Genomic DNA, 18,511 nt, shown 5'->3' on the forward strand with positions numbered 1-18,511 from the left:
CAGATGGCTAAATAAAAACTCTCCAATTTGGACAAAATTGGATTGGGATGGACTAACACTGTTTTCTGAGCGATCGGAACATAACTATATGGAGGGGTCACCTAGAGGTACAGGGGTAATGTGGGGTAAATGGGCCTCCAGGGATTTCCGGGGAGTAGCAGGGTCTGCTTAGGAGATGAGGAGGGGAAATCGGGTGTCCCAGGGCTGTGTGGGGGTGTTTTCTTTTGGGAACCCTGAGAGAAGCAGGATCCCTAGAGACTTGGTGGGAGAAGTTTGGCATCTAGATTATTTAGGGGAGAATCAAGGAGCTCCTGAGAAATCAATGTGGTGTTCCGAGGGGTCCAGGACCACTGCAGCCAAATGGCTACCTGCAGGGACATGGTCGGGGCAAGGCGGGGATCCAGTGGCATGCCCGCGATGGTCGGGGTCGCAAAAGAGGAGGGGGACAGTCGACGACTTTCGGAACAATGCAGGGAGTGGCCAGGAGTCTCCAGGTAGGTTGCCGAGCATTTTTAGGTCTCCGGATGTCTGGAATCATGGGTATTCTCGGAGGCTCGGGGTGTGCGCTGACCCGTCTCCTTCTGCGCAGGCAGCGGCCTTCCTCGCGGGCCCTGGCGCCCGGGGACTGCTGGCGCGGCTAGATGTGCGCCTCCTGGCGGCCCGAGCTGCGGCAGACGTGTGGGCGCTGGTACGCAGGGCGGGCACTTTGCGCCTGCGCCACAAGGAGGGTACGTGACAGGGGTCGGGGAGGGTCGGGGGCCTCGGTGAGGGGGATCGTACTGGATTGGGATGGGCTGTGTTCCAAGGTGACAGGCCAGGGAATTGTTAATTATGGGCCCAGGTGGGACCAAGGTGTGTGATTCGGTCGGGCGGGGCTCGGAGAGCTCTTGGAGGGAGCAGGGCCCTGGGGTTATTGTAGCATATTCTTTTAGGGTAATTGAGATAGGCGATCGCTAGACGATTCTTTGAGGGTGCTGGTGTGAGTGGTTATTCTGATTGAGATTGGGTTGTGGACAATTTGGGGGGCTCCATACTCTGCCTATCAACTCATGTTTATGACTTTGTTATTACATTGCAGATGTGAATAAATTAAGGATTTTGAAATGAGGAGATATTAGGAGGTTATTTCTGGGGAGTGGATCCTGAAGGATGCTGGGGGCAGGCAACTCGTTGGAGGGCTGGACTGGAATGGTAGTCCCGGGGTGGAGGCTCTAGAGTGCTTGGAGGTGCTGCCTGAAGTGTGAGGAATGGGAAGGAGTTTGGAGGCTAATTAGAGGGCGGGGTCTGGGATGCTCAAGAGCCCAATCTTAGAGTAGCAGCTTCCAGGGGGTGTTCCGGGTGTTAGGGCTGCATGTTATTATCATCAGACAGGAAGGTCTGGAGGATTATTCAAATAGTTGGCCTAGGATTATTTGCCAAGAAGGCAGAACCTTGCTGTGTGGGATGTCACACTCCTGTAATCCCAGCGACTCGGGAGAATCCCAAATTCGAAGCCAGACCCTCAAGCAATTTAATGAGACCCCTTCTCACAATTAAAAATAAAATAATGACTGGGGATGAGGCTCAGTGGTAATGCGCCTCCAAGTTCAACAATCAGTACTGAAAAAGCGGAGGGGGTGCTCAGTGGTAGCGCTTCACAGGGTTTAATCACAGGTACCTAAAAATAAGTAGATAAACAAATAAATAAAATAAAACACAAGGCGGAGCCTTGAGCATTATCTAGGGCGCGGTGCTGAAATAGTTAAATTGAGGACAATGCCCAGGGTGTGAGTTCAAAAGAGTAGAATGTTAATTTAGGGGGCGGGGCCTACGTAGTTTCTATGGCAAATCCTCTCCCCATCATTTTCTCTGTCTCTTTCATTTCGAAGCCATTATAATATATGACTCTAAAGCCAATATTATGGATAATGGCTTGCTCTAAGATCCCTTTGCCTCCCCAGCAGATGTTCTAACTTGGTAAATACTAATACTAATAAGGTGTGAATATCTGGGTCAGTTTGGGGGTGCTCTGAACAATCCATGGCTGGAGAGTACCTTAAAGAACCTTGGATTCAGAAGGATTATTGTGGTAGAGGAGGAAGGGTGTTGAAGAAGGTCAGTGGCAGGGTCAGGCTGGGAATCCAGCACAAGGCCTGAGTCATTGTCTAGAACCAAGGTAGAGTCCTAACTCTCAGGCAATCTGGTTCAAATGTGACTCTGTTGGTACCTGTTTCCTAACTTTTTGTGTATCATTTTCTCTTTCTGTGAAAATCCTTAGCTACCCGGACATAAAAATACTACCTTCATATTTTAAGAGTCAGAACTGGGGCTGGAGATGTGGCTCAAGCGGTAGCGCGCTCGTCTGGCATGCGTGCGGCCCGGGTTCGATCCTCAGCACCACATACCAACAAAGATGTTGTGTCCGCCGAGAACTAAAAAATAAATATTAAAAATTCTCTCTCTCTCCTCTCTCACTCTCTCTTTAAAAAAAAAAAAAAAAAGAGTCAGAACTGTGTAGCCAAATGTATGCCTCTAATCCCAGAGGCTTGGGAGGCTGAGGCAGGAGAATCTCAAATTCAAAGCCAGCCTCAGCAATATAGCCAGGCTCTAAACAATTTAATGAGACCCTGTCTCTAAATTTAAAAGAAAAAGAAGAAGAGCTGAGGTGCTCAGTGGTTAAGGGCCCCTAGGTTCAATCCCTCGTGCAGAAAAATAAATAAATAAGAACCATGCAGACTATATTTTTATGAACCTACTTTTTCTTTCTTTGTTTTGAGGCAATGGGGATCCAGCGTAGGGGATTGTGCACACTATACAAGCATTCTGCCACTGAACTAAACCCACAACTGGAAATGTCATTGGCAACCAATCACTCTATCACTGAGCTACAGACCTAGCCCCTGTGACTGTGGATTTTCTTTCTTTCAAGTCCTCTTTACCACTGTGCTACACCCCCAGCCCTTTTATTTTATTCTTCTTCTTCTTCTTTTTAATTTTAAGCAGAGTGTCACTAAATTGCTTATGGCTTTGCTACACCACCAGCAATTTATTTATTTATTTTGATACCAGGAATCAAATCCCAGGAGCTCTTAACCACTCTTAAGATATCCTGAGCCCTTTTTGTTTATTTGTTTTGGTTTTGGTGCTGGGGATCAAACCCAGGGCCTTGTGCATACAAGGCAAGCACTCTACCAACTGAACTATATCCACAGCCCCCATCCTGAGCCCTTTTTAAGAATATTTTATTTAGAGACAGGGCCTCACAGGGTTATGTAATCATCATTGCAATATAAATTTAGCATATTTTGGCTCCCTTAAAAAACTCTAACCTTTAACATTCACTCTCCCTATTTTTCTCTACCCCTCAGTCCTACAATATCACTAACATACTATCTCTATGGATTTGTTACTTCACATTTCCTAAAAATTAAACAAGGACAATGTTTTTGAGGTTCTACATTGTTATATGTGCCAGTACCTCATTCTTTGCCAAAATGTATTCCATTGTATGAAAATACCACATTTTTCTGTATTCATTAGTAGATATTTTTGATTGTTTCAAGTTCTTGGCTATTATGAATAACAGTGCTCTGATGGTGTTCTGAATATCTGTGTACAATTTTTAGTGCATTTTTTTAAGATACTGGAGATTAATCCCAGGGATGTTCTACCTCTGAGCTATGCCCCTGGGCCTGTTTTTTGTTTTTGTTTTTGTTTTTTAAGAAAGGTTTCACTAAGTTTCTGAGGCTGCAGGGATGACTGGCATGTGCCACTGTGCCTGGCTTTTCTACCTTTTTTAAGGTGGACATCCTAGTGGATTTGTGAATTTATATGTCATTGTAATAGATTTTCATTTTCTGAATAGATAATTAGGTCTTTATGTGCTTTAGATAAACATGATTTGATGGGCAGAGTATGGAGCCCCCCAAATTGTCCACAACCCAATCTCAAGAACCTGTGAACGTTACCTTGTATAGCAAAATATACATTGCAAATGTGACTAAATTAAGGATTTTGAAATGAGGAGATTATTCTGGGAGGCAATATTATCAAAGAGGTCCTTAAATATGAAAGAGGGCTGAGAGTATAGCACAGTGGTGCAATGCCCTAAGTTCAATCCTCAGCACCACAAAAAGGAGAAAAGAAAGTGGGTTCAGGAGGATCAGAGAAGGGAATTTGACAACAGAATCAGGAGAGAAAAATTTTGAAGATGCTAATGAACTGCTTTTGAAATTTTTTTAATTTTTATTTTTTTTTAAGTTTTAGATGACACAATACCTTTATTTTACTTGTTTATTTTTATGTGGTGTCTGTGATCGAACCCCATGCTTCATGCATGATAGGCAAGTGCTCTACCACTGAGCTACAACTCCAGTCCCTAATGCACTGGTTTTTAAGACAGAGGAAGGGGCCAGAAGTCAAGGAATTTAGGCAGCAGGTAGAATTGGAAAAGGCAAGAAAATTGATTGACCCCTAGAACCTGCAGAAGGAATGCAGCCATGCTGACATCTTGATTTTAGCCTGATGAAATTTCTGCCCTACAGAACTGTAAGATAATACATTTGTTTAAATCAGTAAGTATGGGGGTCATTTGATGAATCATTATTAGAAAACTAATACAGATTTTAAGCATTTTTCATTGTGCTTAAAGGGCATCCATATATTTTCTCTGGAGAAATGAATGTTCAGATTCTTAATCAAATTTTCAGAAGGTTCAGCCTTGAGCATAAGTGTAAGAGATGACTTAGCTTTTAACCAGATTCTCTTCATTTCCCCCCCTGACCTTGCTGTTGAGTTTCTATCTGGTCTTGATATCACATCCTTCTGTTAACCTCCACTAATTTTTAAAACATTTAAGAAATTTAACTGATATAATAATTGTACATTTATGGAGCACAGTGTGTTATTTCGATACATGTACACAAAATGTAACGGTGCCAACTTTACAGATCAAGATAAGAAGCATATCCAACATCTGAATATTTGTTGTTTCTTTGTATTGAGGACATTCAAAATCCTCTGTCCTCCACTGATTTTTTTCCTACAAAAAAAAAAAAAAAAACCACTGAGCCATTTCCCCAGCCCTTTTTATTTTTAAAAAAATTTTGAGACAGGGACTCACTAGGTTGCTTACAGTCTCTCTAAATTGTTGAAGCTGGCTTCAAATCTGATGGTTGTCTCATTCTCTCTAGCTGCCGGGATTACTGGTTATGGTTAGTTTGCTGGGAAAAATGTCTAAGTTCTTCATGCAACTATTCTAGGAGTGCTTCTCTTTTTTAATTTCTTCTTCTTCCTCCTTTTTTTAAAATTTTTTTGGACATGAGGATTGACTCCAGGAGTGCTTAACCACTGAGCCACATCCCCAGCTGAGTGCTTAACCACTGAGCCACATCCCCAGCTGTTTTTTTTTTTAAATATTTATTTCATTCATTTATTTATATGCAGTGCTGAGACTCTACCCAGTGGTAGAGAGGCCAGCACTCTACCACTGAGCCACAACCCCAGCGCCCCCAGCTGTTTTTATTTTTTATTTTGAGACAAGATCTTGCTATATTGCTGAAGCTGGCTTTGAACTTGCAATCATCCTACATCAACTTCCCTAGCTGCTGGGATTAAAGGTGTGCCCTGACACAGCTGGGATTAAAGGTGTGCCCTGCCACACCTGGCTCCCTGTCCTCTCTTTATATATATATATCTTATTATTCTATACAAATGCTGTCACTGAGGTTTGGGTTTCTTGTGTGTTTTGAGTTTTTGTCTTTGTTTTGCTGGGCTGGATTTGCCTAGGGCCTTGCCCATGATAGGAAAGTGCTCTACCACTAAGCTCCATCTCCAGCCCAACCCTGATTTTTTTCTTCTTTTTTTATTCAGTACTGGGAATTGAACCCAAGGTGCTTTACTACTGAGCTACATTCTCGGAGTTTATTTTTTCATTTTTGAGACAGGGTCTTACCAATTTGCCAAGATTGGCCTCGAGTTTGTGATCCTCCTGTTTTGGTCTCCTGCCTCCAGATTACCTGGAATTCCAGACCTGGGCTATCTTGCCCAGCTTTTTTGTTTTGTTTTGCTGGGCTAGAGAACCCAACAACCCAGGGCCTTGGGCATTTGTTTCTTTTAGTATGGGGAATTGAACCCAGGGGTGCTTAACCAATGAGCCACATATCCGGATCTTTTTTTTTTTTTTTTTAGAGAGAATGAGAGAGAGAGAATTTTAATATTTATTTTTTAGTTATCAGCGGACACAACATCTTTGTTTGTATGTGGTGCTGAGGTTCGAACCCGGGGCCGCACGCATGCCAGGCGAGCGCCCTACCGCTTGAGCCACATCCCAGCCCGGATCTTTTTTTTTTTTTTTTTTTTTTTTTTGAGACAAGGTCTCACGAAATTGCTGAGGCGGGTCTGGAACTTGCAGTCCTCCTGCCTCAGCCTTCCGAGCCTCTGGGATTACAGACTCGTGCCACTGCGCCCGATCTGAGATTGTTTATTAATGATTTATTTCCTCTATACTTCCTACATCAATAGGGCACAGTAATGCGCACCCAATAATAAATACCTGTCAAACACATGAAAAGAATCAATACCTGGGAAGGATAAATCGATATTCCATCAGGACTACTTTCATAAAGACAATTTCCTTATAGGTTAGGCTCGGCTTGCTCCTGAGAAGCTTAAGATAGCGACGATTGCTTCCCACGGCCCCTAGTCGGCCTTCGCCTGACGAAGCCGCAATGTTTTATGGGAAAGGTAGTTCTAATACTCATCGGCCAGCCGCTAGCGAATTTAATCGAAACTAAACTTCCCAGCAAGCATTGCGCCAACCTGGGAACCCGGGCAAGATGGCGGACGCAGAAGATGATGCTTTGCCGTCAGCTGCAGGTTCAACTGCTCCAATTTCATTTGGCTTCACTCGCACGTCCACCCGGAGGCGTCTTGTGGACCCGAAAGACAGCGAGAGGTCGGCCCCAGAGAAGGATTTCTTGAAGACGGTGGAAGACAGGGAACTGCAGAGGTGAATCGCGTCTTTGAACCCGTGGGAATCGGTGCAGTGGGCGCAAGCGGGAGGGTGGAATCTAAGTTGATTGTCCTGTTACAGTGACCTTGAAATGCTGAGTAAATTGATGGAGGCGAGAAGGGGGTGTTTGTAGGAGAGGTAGGAAAATTGGGCTTGATGGCTGTGGGAATTGAGATGATACATTATCAGGAGGGAGAATTTTAGAACTTGGGGACACTGCGGTGTGGGCGTTCTGAGAAAGGGAAAGGAGGGGAACATAACAGGGTACTTAGTGACTCAACTGAAATATTGGGGCCTCTCTCCAATTTGGAGAATGGGATGGAGACGCAGATGCAAGTTAAGGGAGGCCATCTTCAGCTTAGTTAGTAAAGGAGACTCCAAAGTACCTGAGACCTCCAGAAAAGAATCAGTGAGAATCTAGGAATAATTCCTGGAAGACACTGATATTTAAGAGTTGGGAGAACTGTGGGAGAGAATCCAATCAATGCATTGTCAGAAACATAACCTGAGAAACAGAAAGCAGAAAGAAATGCATGGTCCATAGGGCTGGGAGTGAGTTTGACTCTTGTATTTCCATGAATGAGGAGTGTGACTCAGAACTCACCAATAATACTACTCTCCCAATCTCACTCCTCTGTGTCCACACCAGTGTGAAGCCCACAGAAGCCCCCAAAGAGCTGGTCATCCCATTGATCCAGAATGGCTATCGAAGGCAGCCACTGGCCCAGATGACTGGGCCATCCACAGATACTGAGGCCTTGATGGATGGAGTGCTGTCCCAGGCAGTGAAGGAACTCATTGAGGGTGAGTGACCTTCCCCCTTTGCCCAGAGCCAGTGAAGGAAGAGGTGAGGAAGGTGGAAAGATAGGGTGGGATCTCATTGCTCCCTCCCATTCTTCCTTAGAATCCAAGAAGTCTCTGGAGGAGAGAGAGAATGCGGGTGTTGACCCCACGCTTGCTATCCCCATGATCCAGAAAGGATGCACCCCCAACAGGAAAGAGGAAGACAGCGAACCCCAGGCTGAGACAGTGAGCTGCCCCTTGCCCCTCTTCCTGACAGCCTCTCTGCTGAGACTGCCAGGCTTGCCACCCCATACATAGCATAGGAAATCTGTGTGTGTCCCAGAAGACTTCTGCCCATCCTTTCCTCCTTCCATTCTTTTTGGAAGCATAAATGAATAGATAACTGGGGGATGAAAAAAGTACTTGAATTCTGGGATTATCTGAATAAGATGGAGATGAAAGGGCATAAGAAATGTAAAGGCCATAAGGGCACACACTGCCTGGAGTGATTTTTGTGTTTGATTTTTCTCTCTCTCTATTTTCTTTTTCTTTTCTTTTCTTTCCTTTTTTTTTTTTTTTTTTTTTTTTTTTGGCCTGGAGTGTTTGAGAAAAACCAAGCAGATCAATGTGGCTAGAGTGGGATGTGTGACAGTAGATGAAGGCAGAGGGGTTTAGACCAAGCAGGGCCTTAGCCAGGGTGAGGACTTTGGGTTTTACTCTAAGTGAGATGAAAGCCATGGGCAGGCCCTGAGCAGGAAAGGGTTGTGACTCGTAATTTGACAGGATCCCTCTGGCTGCTGTGAATAGAACAGACTAGTAAGTGAAGGTGGAAGCAAGGGAAACAATAGTCCATGATAGAGATTATGAGGATGCCATCAGAATGGAGAGAGGGAGCCCTAGAAAGATAGAGAGGGTTTAGTGAGAGACAGAAGAACCCAGGGAGTACTTTTTATTGAACCCTGAGGTGCTCTACCACTGAGCCACATCTCCAGCCCTTTTTTTATGTTTTATTTAGAGACAGGGTCTCACTGATTTGCTTAGGGCCTTGCTAAGTTGCTGAAGCTGATCTTGAGTTTGTGACCCTCCTGCTTCAGCCTCCTGAGCTGCTGGGATTACAGGAATGGGCCACCGTGCCCAGCCCAGGGAATAACTCTTAATGGAATCAACAGCACAAGCAATGGCACAGTGAGAGGAAATAAGTGTGGTGTGTGTTCACCAGTGAGGCAACTTGTGGTGCCTCTGGAGAAATTGTAATGGATGAAAAGAGTGACAGTGGGAGGTGACAACAGGAGACATGAGAGGTGTGTCCATGGAAATAACCAAAGTCTGTCTTTCATACCCATGGACCCCACTTTTTTTTTTTTTGGTGTGGGGGATTGAACACAGGGAAACTTTACCACTGAGCTATGTCCCCACTCCTTTTATTTTATTTTATTTTTTGAGACAGGGTCTAACTAAGTTGCTGAAGCTGGCCTTGAGGTTGTGATCCTCCTGCTTCAGCCTCCCAAGTCACTGGGATTATAGGCATGCACCACTGTATGTGGCATGGACCCAACTTTCCATCTCTTCATTCATAAGTTTTTTGCAATGATTCTTGGTGCCTATTCCTACAGCTTCAAACCACCCTTTCTTTCAGTTGAACTATTCTCATTAGCCTTTAGATGTGCCTTGATTTATTTAATGTTTTTTTTTAAAGAATCTCACTATTTCATTTCACTTCTTTTCTTTTTTTTCATGCAGAGGATAGAATCCAGGGTGTTGTGCATGCTAAGCAAGTGCTCTACTACTGATCTATGTCCCCAACCCTCACTTCACTCTTTTTCCTGTTCCAGTTTTGGCTTCATTTCTCTAAAGCCTCCTCCCAAAACTGTCTATGTCTCAATTGATCACAGTTCCATACATCTTTCATCTCAGCTTAAAAATCTTGATGTAGCCTGATGTGGCACATGTCTGTAATAGGATTATAACTTGGGAGGCTGAGGCAGGAGGGGTGCAAGTTCAAGGCCAGTCCAAGCAATTAAGTGAGGCTGTCAATAATTTCATGAGGCTCTGTCTCAAAATAAAAATAAAAAAGGGCTGCGGATGTAGCTCAGTAATAAAGTGCCCCTGCAGTCAATTCCTAACAAAAAAGCAAACATAAAAAAATCTTGACCTTGCTAGGAGTTGTGGTACCTACCTGTAATCCTAGTAACTCTGGAGGCTGTGGCAGGAGGATCATATATTTGAGGAAAGCCTCAGCAACTTAGGGAGACTCTCTCTCAAAATTAAAAGATAAAACAGGCAAGGTATGTAGCTCCATGGTAAAGTGCCCCTGGCTTTAATCCCCAGAACAAAACACATAATTAATAAAATGAATAAAAAGTAAAAAAGACTGGGGATGTAGGTCATTGGTAGAGCACCTCTCTGAGTTCAATCCCTAGTACCAAAATAAATAATCTTGGGAGTCATCCTTAATTCCCCTCTTAATTTCATACTCCATATACAGTCTTTCAGTTCAACCCCACCATTTCCCTTTTCAAAGTACATCTAGAATTGACCATTTCTCACTATTACCACTACCAACATGCTGGGCTGAGTCACCAGAATCTCTCATGTGGACTATTGTGGTTTCCCTCTTGTGGTTTCCACCTGACTAGAGACTCTCTGGCTCCTGCTCAGTTCTCTTCATTAATCTCTTAACCATCTCTTTTCTGGCTCTGCATTTGTTTCAATCACATTGTGTTTCATGATATTGATCACACATACCAAATCTTGCCCTGCCTCAGGGTCTACACTCTTAACTGATCTCTCTTCTTGGAACACTTCCTTCTCATATCCTCATGGCTCTTCCCATCTCTGCTTAAATGCCACCATAGTGGGACTCCCTCTATGTTTCTCTGCATCCCCTTAACCTGCCTTTGTTGTTGGAGACTGCATCTTGCTATGTTGCCCAGGCTGGCCACAAAACTTCTGAACTCAAGTGATCCTTGAGTTCACTCAGCAGCTGAAACAAAAGGCACATATCACTGTGCCCAGCACTACTTTAATTTTTCTTTGTAAAACTCACCATCTAATAATAAGCCAGGATAATTGACACAGGTCTATAATCCCAGTGACTCAGGAAGCTGAGGCCGGAAGATTGCAAGTTCAAGGCCAGCTTTAGCAAGTTAGTGAGACTCTGCCTCAAAAAATAGAGCTGGAGATGTGGCTTAGTGGTAAAATATTCCTAGGTTCAATCCCCAGTACCTCCCCCCCAAATTATTATTACCTAATGTATCATGCTTTCTGGATTTGATTTATTGTATGTCTTGACAACTAGAACATAAGTCCCACAAAAGCAGAGATTTTTTTCTGTTTTTTTCACTGCTTCCTCTCAGCACTTGCCAAGAAGATTAGTACTTGCCACAGAATAGGTGTTTTGCAAATATTTGTTGAAGGACTGAAACAGAGGAGGAGTAAAGTGAGAGGAAATAAAAATTCTGCCCTGATGCCAGATGTGGAGGCACATGCCTGTAATCCCAGCGGCCCAGGAGGCTGAGGCAGGAGGATTGCAAGTTCAAAACCAGCCTTAGCAATTTAGTGAGGCATGAAGTAACTCACCAAGACCCTGTCTCTCAATAAAATATAAAAAAGAGCTAGGGGGCTGGGGCTGGGACTCAGCGGTAGAGCACTCGCCTGGCATGCATGAGGCACTGGGTCCAATCCTCAGTACCACATAAAAATAAAATAAAGGTATTGTGTCCACCTACAACTAAAAAATATGTGTTTTTTTAGTTTAGAAAAGGGCTGGGGATGTGACTCAGTGGTTGAGTGGCCCTGGGTTCAATTCCCAGTACAAAAAAAAAAAGAGCTGGGGATGGGCTCAGTGGTTAAGTGCACCTGGCTTCAATCCCTGGTACAAAACAAAACAAAAAAACCTCTGCCCTGAGATAACTGGTCAAGAGCTAGAAGCATAGAGGGTCACCCAGTGGATGACAGCAAGTACATTTCCAGCAGATGGCCCTCCATAAGCAAAGCCTGATATCCTTCCTTTGTCTGAATATACAGGTGCCAGAGGAAGCTGATTATGAGGCAGTCCCTGTCGAGGCCTATGGGCTGGCCATGCTGCGGGGCATGGGCTGGAAACCTGGTGAGGGCATCGGCCGCACTTTCAATCAGTGAGTTATGGAGTAGGGGGGAGGGGATCGATGGATGGACTGTGAACAAGATCCCCAAAGTTTCTGCCAATCCAGTACTATCCAGTGAAAGAGGATACATTATCACTAGTTCTAAGTAGCCCCTTCTACTCTTTAAGTTTCCTATTTCCCTTTAAAACTCCACAAGTAGATCCTAATTATGTAAAATTCACTTCTGAGGATCAGTTTCCTCATCTGAAAAGTGGGGTAATATAGTACTGACTTTACAAGTCTGGTTTTTGTTTGTTTGTTTGTTTGTTTGTTTGTGGTACTGGGGATTGAACCCAGGGCCTTGTGCATGCAAGGCAAGCACTCTACCAACTGAACTGTATCCACAGCCCCACAAGTCCATTTTGAGAGTTAGATGAAATTATATTCATAAAGCATGTACAGTGGGCCCTGGCCCACAGTAAGCATAGACTAAACATTTGATACTACCACGCATATTTATAATCCCTTCTTTGTAATTGCAAATTCCAAAGAATCCTGAAAACCAAACATTTTTTTTTCCATAAACCCCCATTTGGCAGCCAAATGACTGGAATTAGTGTTGAACATTTGATAAGCCTGTTTCCCCTGCTTGGTATTCATATTCTTATGATTCTTCTGTAGAACTATTAGTGTATTTGGTTACAAGGACCTGGCTTAGACCTCACTATAAATACTAGGTAATAGATAGTGTATGCACTGTGTTATTAGGTTGAACCAAATAAAAATGCCTTTTGAGTGCTAGGGGTGTATTTCAGTGATACAGCATGTGCTTAACATGTGTGAGACACTGAATTCAATCCCTAGCACCACAAAAAAGAAAAAAAGAATTGCTGTTTTTATATGTCAAAAAATTCCTAGGTCCTGTAATACACATATTAACTTTTTTTTTTTTAAGAGAGAGTGAGAGAGGAGAGAGAGGGGAGAGAGAGAGAACTTTTTTTTTAATATTTATTTTTTAGTTCTCGGCGGACACAACATCTTTGTTGGTATGTGGTGCTGAGGATCGAACCCGGGCCGCATGCATGGGAGGCGAGCGCGCTACTGCTTGAGCCACATCCCCAGCCCCACATATTCACTTTTAAATAATAAAAGTTATTTTAAAAACCTGAAAAGAATTCCTAAAGCTGGGGGTGTAGCTCAGTAGTAGAGCACTTTCCTGGCATGCATGAGGCACTGGGATCAATCTCTAGTATCAATAAATAAAAACTATAAGATCGGGCGGTGCTGGCATACACCTGTAATCCCAGCATCTTGGGAGGCTGAGACAGGAGGATCATGAGTTCAAAAGCAGCCTCAGCAAAAGCGAGGCACTAAGCAACTTGATGAGACTCTGTAAATGAAATAGAAAATAGGACTGGGGATGTGGCTCAGTGGTTAAGTGCCCCTGAGTTCAATCCCTGGTACCCAATAAATAAATAAATAAAGATAAGGGCTGAGGATATAGCTTAGGATTAGAGCACTTGCCTAGCATGTGCAAGACCGTGGTACCACAAAAACTCCAGTCCTAATGTGAGGTTGGAAATGATATTGTTGATAATATTGATGGGGTGGGTTTGGATGATGGGGGGTAGAATGAGGCACTAAAGACTACTGCATCTCTCCACAACCCTGTATTCCTTTCTACAGAGTAGTGAAGCCCCGTGTCAATTCACTGAGGCCCAAGGGGTTAGGGCTGGGTGCAAACTTGACTGAGGCCCAGGCCTTGGCCTCCACTGGCTCTGACACCCTACTGAGGCCAGATGGGGAGCAAGAAAAAGATAAGGAAGACCAGCCTCAAGGGCTCGTGCCTGGAGGAGCAGTGATGGTTCTTTCTGGCCCTCACCGAGGCCTCTATGGAAAGGTAAGTAACCAAGATATCCCTGGAGCTCAAGCAGGGAAGATGAATTTGAAGGCCAAAGGGAGGAAGAATTAGGTTTGGCGCTGGAAGCAGTGGTGCCCGCCTGTAATCACATCAGCTCGGGAGGCAGAAGGCAGGAGGATCACGAGTTCAAAGCCAGTCTCAGCAATTTAGCAAGGCCCTAAGCAACTTAATGAGACCCTATCTCTAAATAAAAAATATTAAAAAGGGCCTTGGGATATGGCCCTGTGGTTATGTGCCTGACCAAAAAATAAATAAATAATTGGGTTTGGAGTAGAAAGGCTCAAAGTCGTAGTCTTTCAGGCCTGCTTCACCCACTGCCTCACTAGGTAACCCAGGACCATTTGATGAGTTTTTATGAGTCTCAGTTGCTAGCCAAAGAAGAGAGAAATGTCAAATGCCACAGGGTACTTGAGGATTAAATGCTTAAAGAATATTTGATCTGAACAGTCTGCTGAGACAGAGGAACCAGACCTGTTCTCAGCCCTCACAGGTCATAGCCTGGTGGGAGAGACACACAGGACTCAAGTCTATTGGAAGTAAGGGGTGGACAACTTGGTCCTAGGTGGATGGGGTCCATTCAACCCCTCTCTGACTTCTCCCTCCCCTGACTCTAGGTGGAAGGCCTAGATCCTGACAATGTGCGGGCCATGGTCCGTCTAGCTGTGGGCAGCCGCATGGTGACTGTTAGTGAGTACTGTCTGCGACCTGTTTCCCAGCAGGAGTTTGACAGAAACTCCCTGCATATTGGTGAGTGAGCCACTTTCATAGATGGGGGATTTGGAGGAACACTGGAGGTCAGCAAGGCCTGTCTTGTTGGGTGAGTTTTTGATCTGCAGAGGCCATGGGCAGTGGTCTGCCTGGCTGGTTTACTTCTGGTCAGAGGTCAGAACATGAAGAGTTTATTCATATTTTTGTTTGTTGGTGCTAGTATCCAGGGCCTCCTGCATACTAAGCAGGCATTCTACCACTGAGTGACACCCCAGCCCAGTTTATTCAGTGAGATTGAAGAAAGACTGATCTAGTACCCCTAGGTCTTTGGCCTCTCTCTAAGGGGAAAGAAATGGGTGTGGAAAATAATTCCTGCTCTCTGGGGGTCCTTGTCTATTGGGGATGATGTCACTGTCTTTTGCTAGGAAGGGAGACCTACAGTTAGGGTGTAACCAAAAGGAGGCTGGCAGAGTAGTCCAGGTAAAGGCATGACAGTAGGAGGGATTTGGCAGATGGATGATGGTAGCTCTCCAGGGTTCTGTAGTGCACACTAGATGGCTACTTCTGGTGAACACTTGGCATGGGCTGAGTGATTAAGAAAAGCTTCCTGAAGGATGCCAAAACCATGCAGCACAAGGGGAAAAGCATTCTTATAGCCCCGGCAAAGGCACAATGGGGAGAGGGGTGTTTTGGCAGGTGGGAGATGGCCTTAGGGTAAAATGTGGCCTTGGAAAGGGCAGTAAGAGCTGGGTGCAGTGGTTTACATTTATAATCCCAGCTTCTCAAGAGGCTGAGGCGGGAAGATCACAAGTTCAAGACCAGCCTTAGCAACTTAGCAAGACCCTGTCTCAAAAAAAATGTTTTTTAAAAGATGGGAGATGTAGCTTAGTGGTTAAGCACCCAGGGGTTCATTCCCCACTACCAGCAAAAAAAAAAAAAAAAAAAAAAGTGAGACAGTGAGGTTCTTTCTGGCTTTCCCTTCGCCCCCTTGAACAGGCCAGGTGAGCAGAACTTCACTGGAACAACAGAATGGAACAGGCTCATCACGGAAGGCCCTCCAGAATCAAGACCTCCATGTCCGCTGGGAAGACTCAGAGAGGAAGCGGAAACACCCTCCAGACCGGTGAAACTCTGGGCATCTGGGGAGGAGGAAGAAGACAGGGTTGTGGGGAGGCTTAAGCATAGAGAGAGGGCTTCTGGTGCAAGGAGGGTGCAGAGATATAACTAGCAACAGCAGTATGAGTGGGTTTCACAGCTTAGACAAAGGTAGGGTGTCTGGAACATGTGTGTGATAAAGATCTAATGCTGGTGCTGGCCCTCTCTCCACAGGAATGATGGGCCTGCAGCCAAGAATAAGAAAGCAACCCCCATGACCCAGCACTGGTTACACAGGGACCTGCGTGTGCGGTTTGTGGACAAGCTACACAAGGGTGGCCAGTATTACAACACCAAGGTGCAAAGACCACAGATTTAGGAACCCTTCCTTACCCAGGGACTGGGCCCCTTACCTCTCTAAACATCTTTCATTTTCTTCACCCATCTCCTAGATGACAATTGAAGATGTCTTGAGCCCAGACACCTGTGTGTGTCGGACAGATGAAGGCCGAATCCTAGAAGGTGAGTCTGAGCCATGGCAGCTGGGGCATTCACATCCTGGAGGTTGAATGTCTGAGGCCAAGAATCTTGCCCAGGCATGGGATGTGCAAGGTTCTGGGTTCCACCCCTAGCAACACACACACACACACACACACACACACACACACACACACAGCATAGACAAAGGTAGGTTCCAGGGTCTGGGCTGTGGCTAGCAACTTAGTACCAACTGAGCTATATTCCCAACCCCAAAATGAAATTTTTAAATAAGGATTGGTGATGTAGACCTGGGTTTCACCCCCAGTACTAAACAAACAAACATACTGTATATTAATGCTCCTTTTTTTTACGGTTATTTCTTTTTTCTTTTTTGGTACTAGAGATCGAAAACAGAGATTTAAAATTTTTTTTTAATTTGTTCCTTTTAGATATATATGACAGTAGAATGTATTTTGATATATTATACATACATGGAGTACAACTTATTCTAATTTTGGATCCCATTCTTGTGGTTGATCATGACGTGGAGTTACACTGGTCGTGTATACATACATGAACATAGGAGAAACCAGAGATACTTTGCCACTGAACTACATCCTCAGCTCACTAGGATTGCAGGCATGCACACTGCACCCAGCCTTTTTACAATTATTTCTATGAATTGCTCCCTAGGCTTCCTCACTTGTTCAGTGGGTTTGGTGGCACCTTATCTGTCAACAAGATGAAAAGTGGCTCTAGGGAATATGTAAAAGGCCCTTCTGGGAGACCTGGCTAGGCTGGCCCTTGCTGCAGGCCTCACTCTCCTTTCCCCCATTTGCAGGCCTGAGGGAAGACATGCTGGAGACCCTGGTTCCCAAGGTAGAGGGCAACCGTGTGATGGTGGTACTGGGGCCACAGGCTGGAAGAGTAAGTCCCAAAACTGGAAGTGGGATCATTCAAAGGGTGTTCCAGGGTCTGGGCTGGCCTTGCTAACTTCATCTCACACCTGCTCCAGGTGGGACACCTGCTGAGCCGAGACCGAGCAAAGAGCCGGGCTTTGGTGCAACTGCGGAGAGATAAGCAGTTGGTAGAGCTTCACTATGATGCTGTCTGCCAATACATGGGCCCAAGTGACTCAGATGAAGACTGACCCATGGGACCACTACCATCCCATAGGCTGTTGCCAGTTTTGTACTGTCTGACAAAGTTGCCTTCAGGAATACAAGAAGATAATTGCTCCATTCTCCCTTGCAGTGCAGTCCTGCAGGGCAGGGACAGGGGAATGGATGAATGGACCAGAAAAGAAACTGGAAACAAACCCAATATTTACCAGAATTGAGTAAATAATAAAAACCATTTTAAATATTTAGTAGATGAAATTATAATTTGGAAGTAAGGTGGGAACCTTGCTGAGGTAGGAACCATTTCATTTCCCAGCCTAACCTCCCTGCTCAGGCTATAGTAGACAAGTTAAGTGACCCAGATAATCATGAATTCATTCTTAGCATATAGAAATTATGAAGTCCATCCCCTGACAGACACTATGGAATCTATAATGCTACATTTCTGAAGAACTTCCTGAGTGCTACAGTTTAGAAGTCAAATGTCCCCCAACAGTCCATGTGTCAAAGGCCTTGTCCTTGGGGTGGCACTATTGGGAGGTGCTCTGGACTTTTAAGAGTTGAGGCCTCGTGGGAAGTCCTTGAATTATTAGGGGCATGCCCTTGTAGGGGATTGTGGGACTCTGGGCTCCCGTTTTCTCACTTTTGTTCCTGGTTCATGAGGTAAGTACTTTTGCTCCACTATATAACCCCCCCATGATATGCTGCTTTGCCACAGGCCCCATGCAATGAGGCCAGTCAGTTATGGATTGGAACCTTCAAAACTTATAGTCAAAATAAACCTTTCCTTGTAAAAAGTTACTTATCTCAGGTATTTCATCATAGTGGAGATAAACCAACTAATAACACTGAGAACTATAGCAGTAGGTTCTGTTTAACTCATGGTCAAGACAGATTCCCAGAAACTATCCTCAGCAAATTGTGTGTGTGTATGTGTTTTCATATTATTTTTTTAAATATTTTTTAGTTGTAGTTGGACACAATATCTTTATTTTTATTTATTTATTTTTATGTGGTGCTGAGGATCGAACCCAGTGCCTCACACGTGCTAGGCAGGTGCTCTACTGATGAGCTCTAGCCCCAGCCCCTGTGTATTCATATAATATGTGAACACATTGTTGATGCAAGTCAAGAAGAAGGGAGGCTTCTATCTACAGATGGAATTGTGAGTTCTAATTTATAAAGGAGCCAGTTCACTAATGGGCCCCTATTTTAGTCCCAAACCTTTTGCCTGGTGGTAAAAAGTGTTGCTTGACTCAGGTAAAATTTATTTGCTTCTTCCAGGTAATTATGTTCTCAAAAGGCTATTGTTAGTGGGGCCAGGTGG

General features: G+C 44.5%; 1 protein-coding gene across 2 annotated transcripts; it reads left to right on the top strand.

The window, feature by feature from the left end:
- The first annotated feature begins 613 nt into the window (after nt 1–613).
- GPKOW (G-patch domain and KOW motifs) lies at nt 614–17,425 on the top strand. Of its 2 annotated transcripts, none has more exons than XM_081278008.1 (12): nt 614–728; nt 6,621–6,988; nt 7,641–7,795; nt 7,896–8,020; nt 11,801–11,910; nt 13,546–13,759; nt 14,395–14,527; nt 15,485–15,611; nt 15,818–15,941; nt 16,036–16,105; nt 16,905–16,990; nt 17,079–17,425. In XM_081278008.1, exons 2-12 carry the CDS (start codon nt 6,816–6,818, stop codon nt 17,211–17,213), a joined length of 1,452 nt encoding a protein of 483 aa, XP_081134134.1. In that variant the 5' UTR covers nt 614–728; nt 6,621–6,815; the 3' UTR covers nt 17,214–17,425. The 2 variants fall into 2 exon arrangements, with proteins under 2 accessions (XP_081134134.1, XP_081134133.1); XM_081278007.1 differs by having other exon boundaries at nt 627–728; nt 6,783–6,988.
- Nucleotides 17,426–18,511: the final 1,086 nt, after the last annotated feature.

The sequence above is a fragment of the Spermophilus citellus genome, assembly GCF_964194105.1.
Source record: "Spermophilus citellus genome assembly, chromosome: X".
Taxonomy (NCBI): domain Eukaryota; kingdom Metazoa; phylum Chordata; class Mammalia; order Rodentia; family Sciuridae; genus Spermophilus; species Spermophilus citellus.

Bases quoted from the DNA above. Each gene is read 5' to 3' on its own strand.
- GPKOW (XM_081278007.1), top strand. From the start codon at position 642: ATGTGCGCCTCCTGGCGGCCCGAGCTGCGGCAGACGTGTGGGCGCTGG. The intron at 7,796-7,895 runs GTGAGTGACCTT...ATTCTTCCTTAG, and splicing joins AGTGAAGGAACTCATTGAGG to AATCCAAGAAGTCTCTGGAG. The intron at 8,021-11,800 runs GTGAGCTGCCCC...CTGAATATACAG, and splicing joins GCGAACCCCAGGCTGAGACA to GTGCCAGAGGAAGCTGATTA.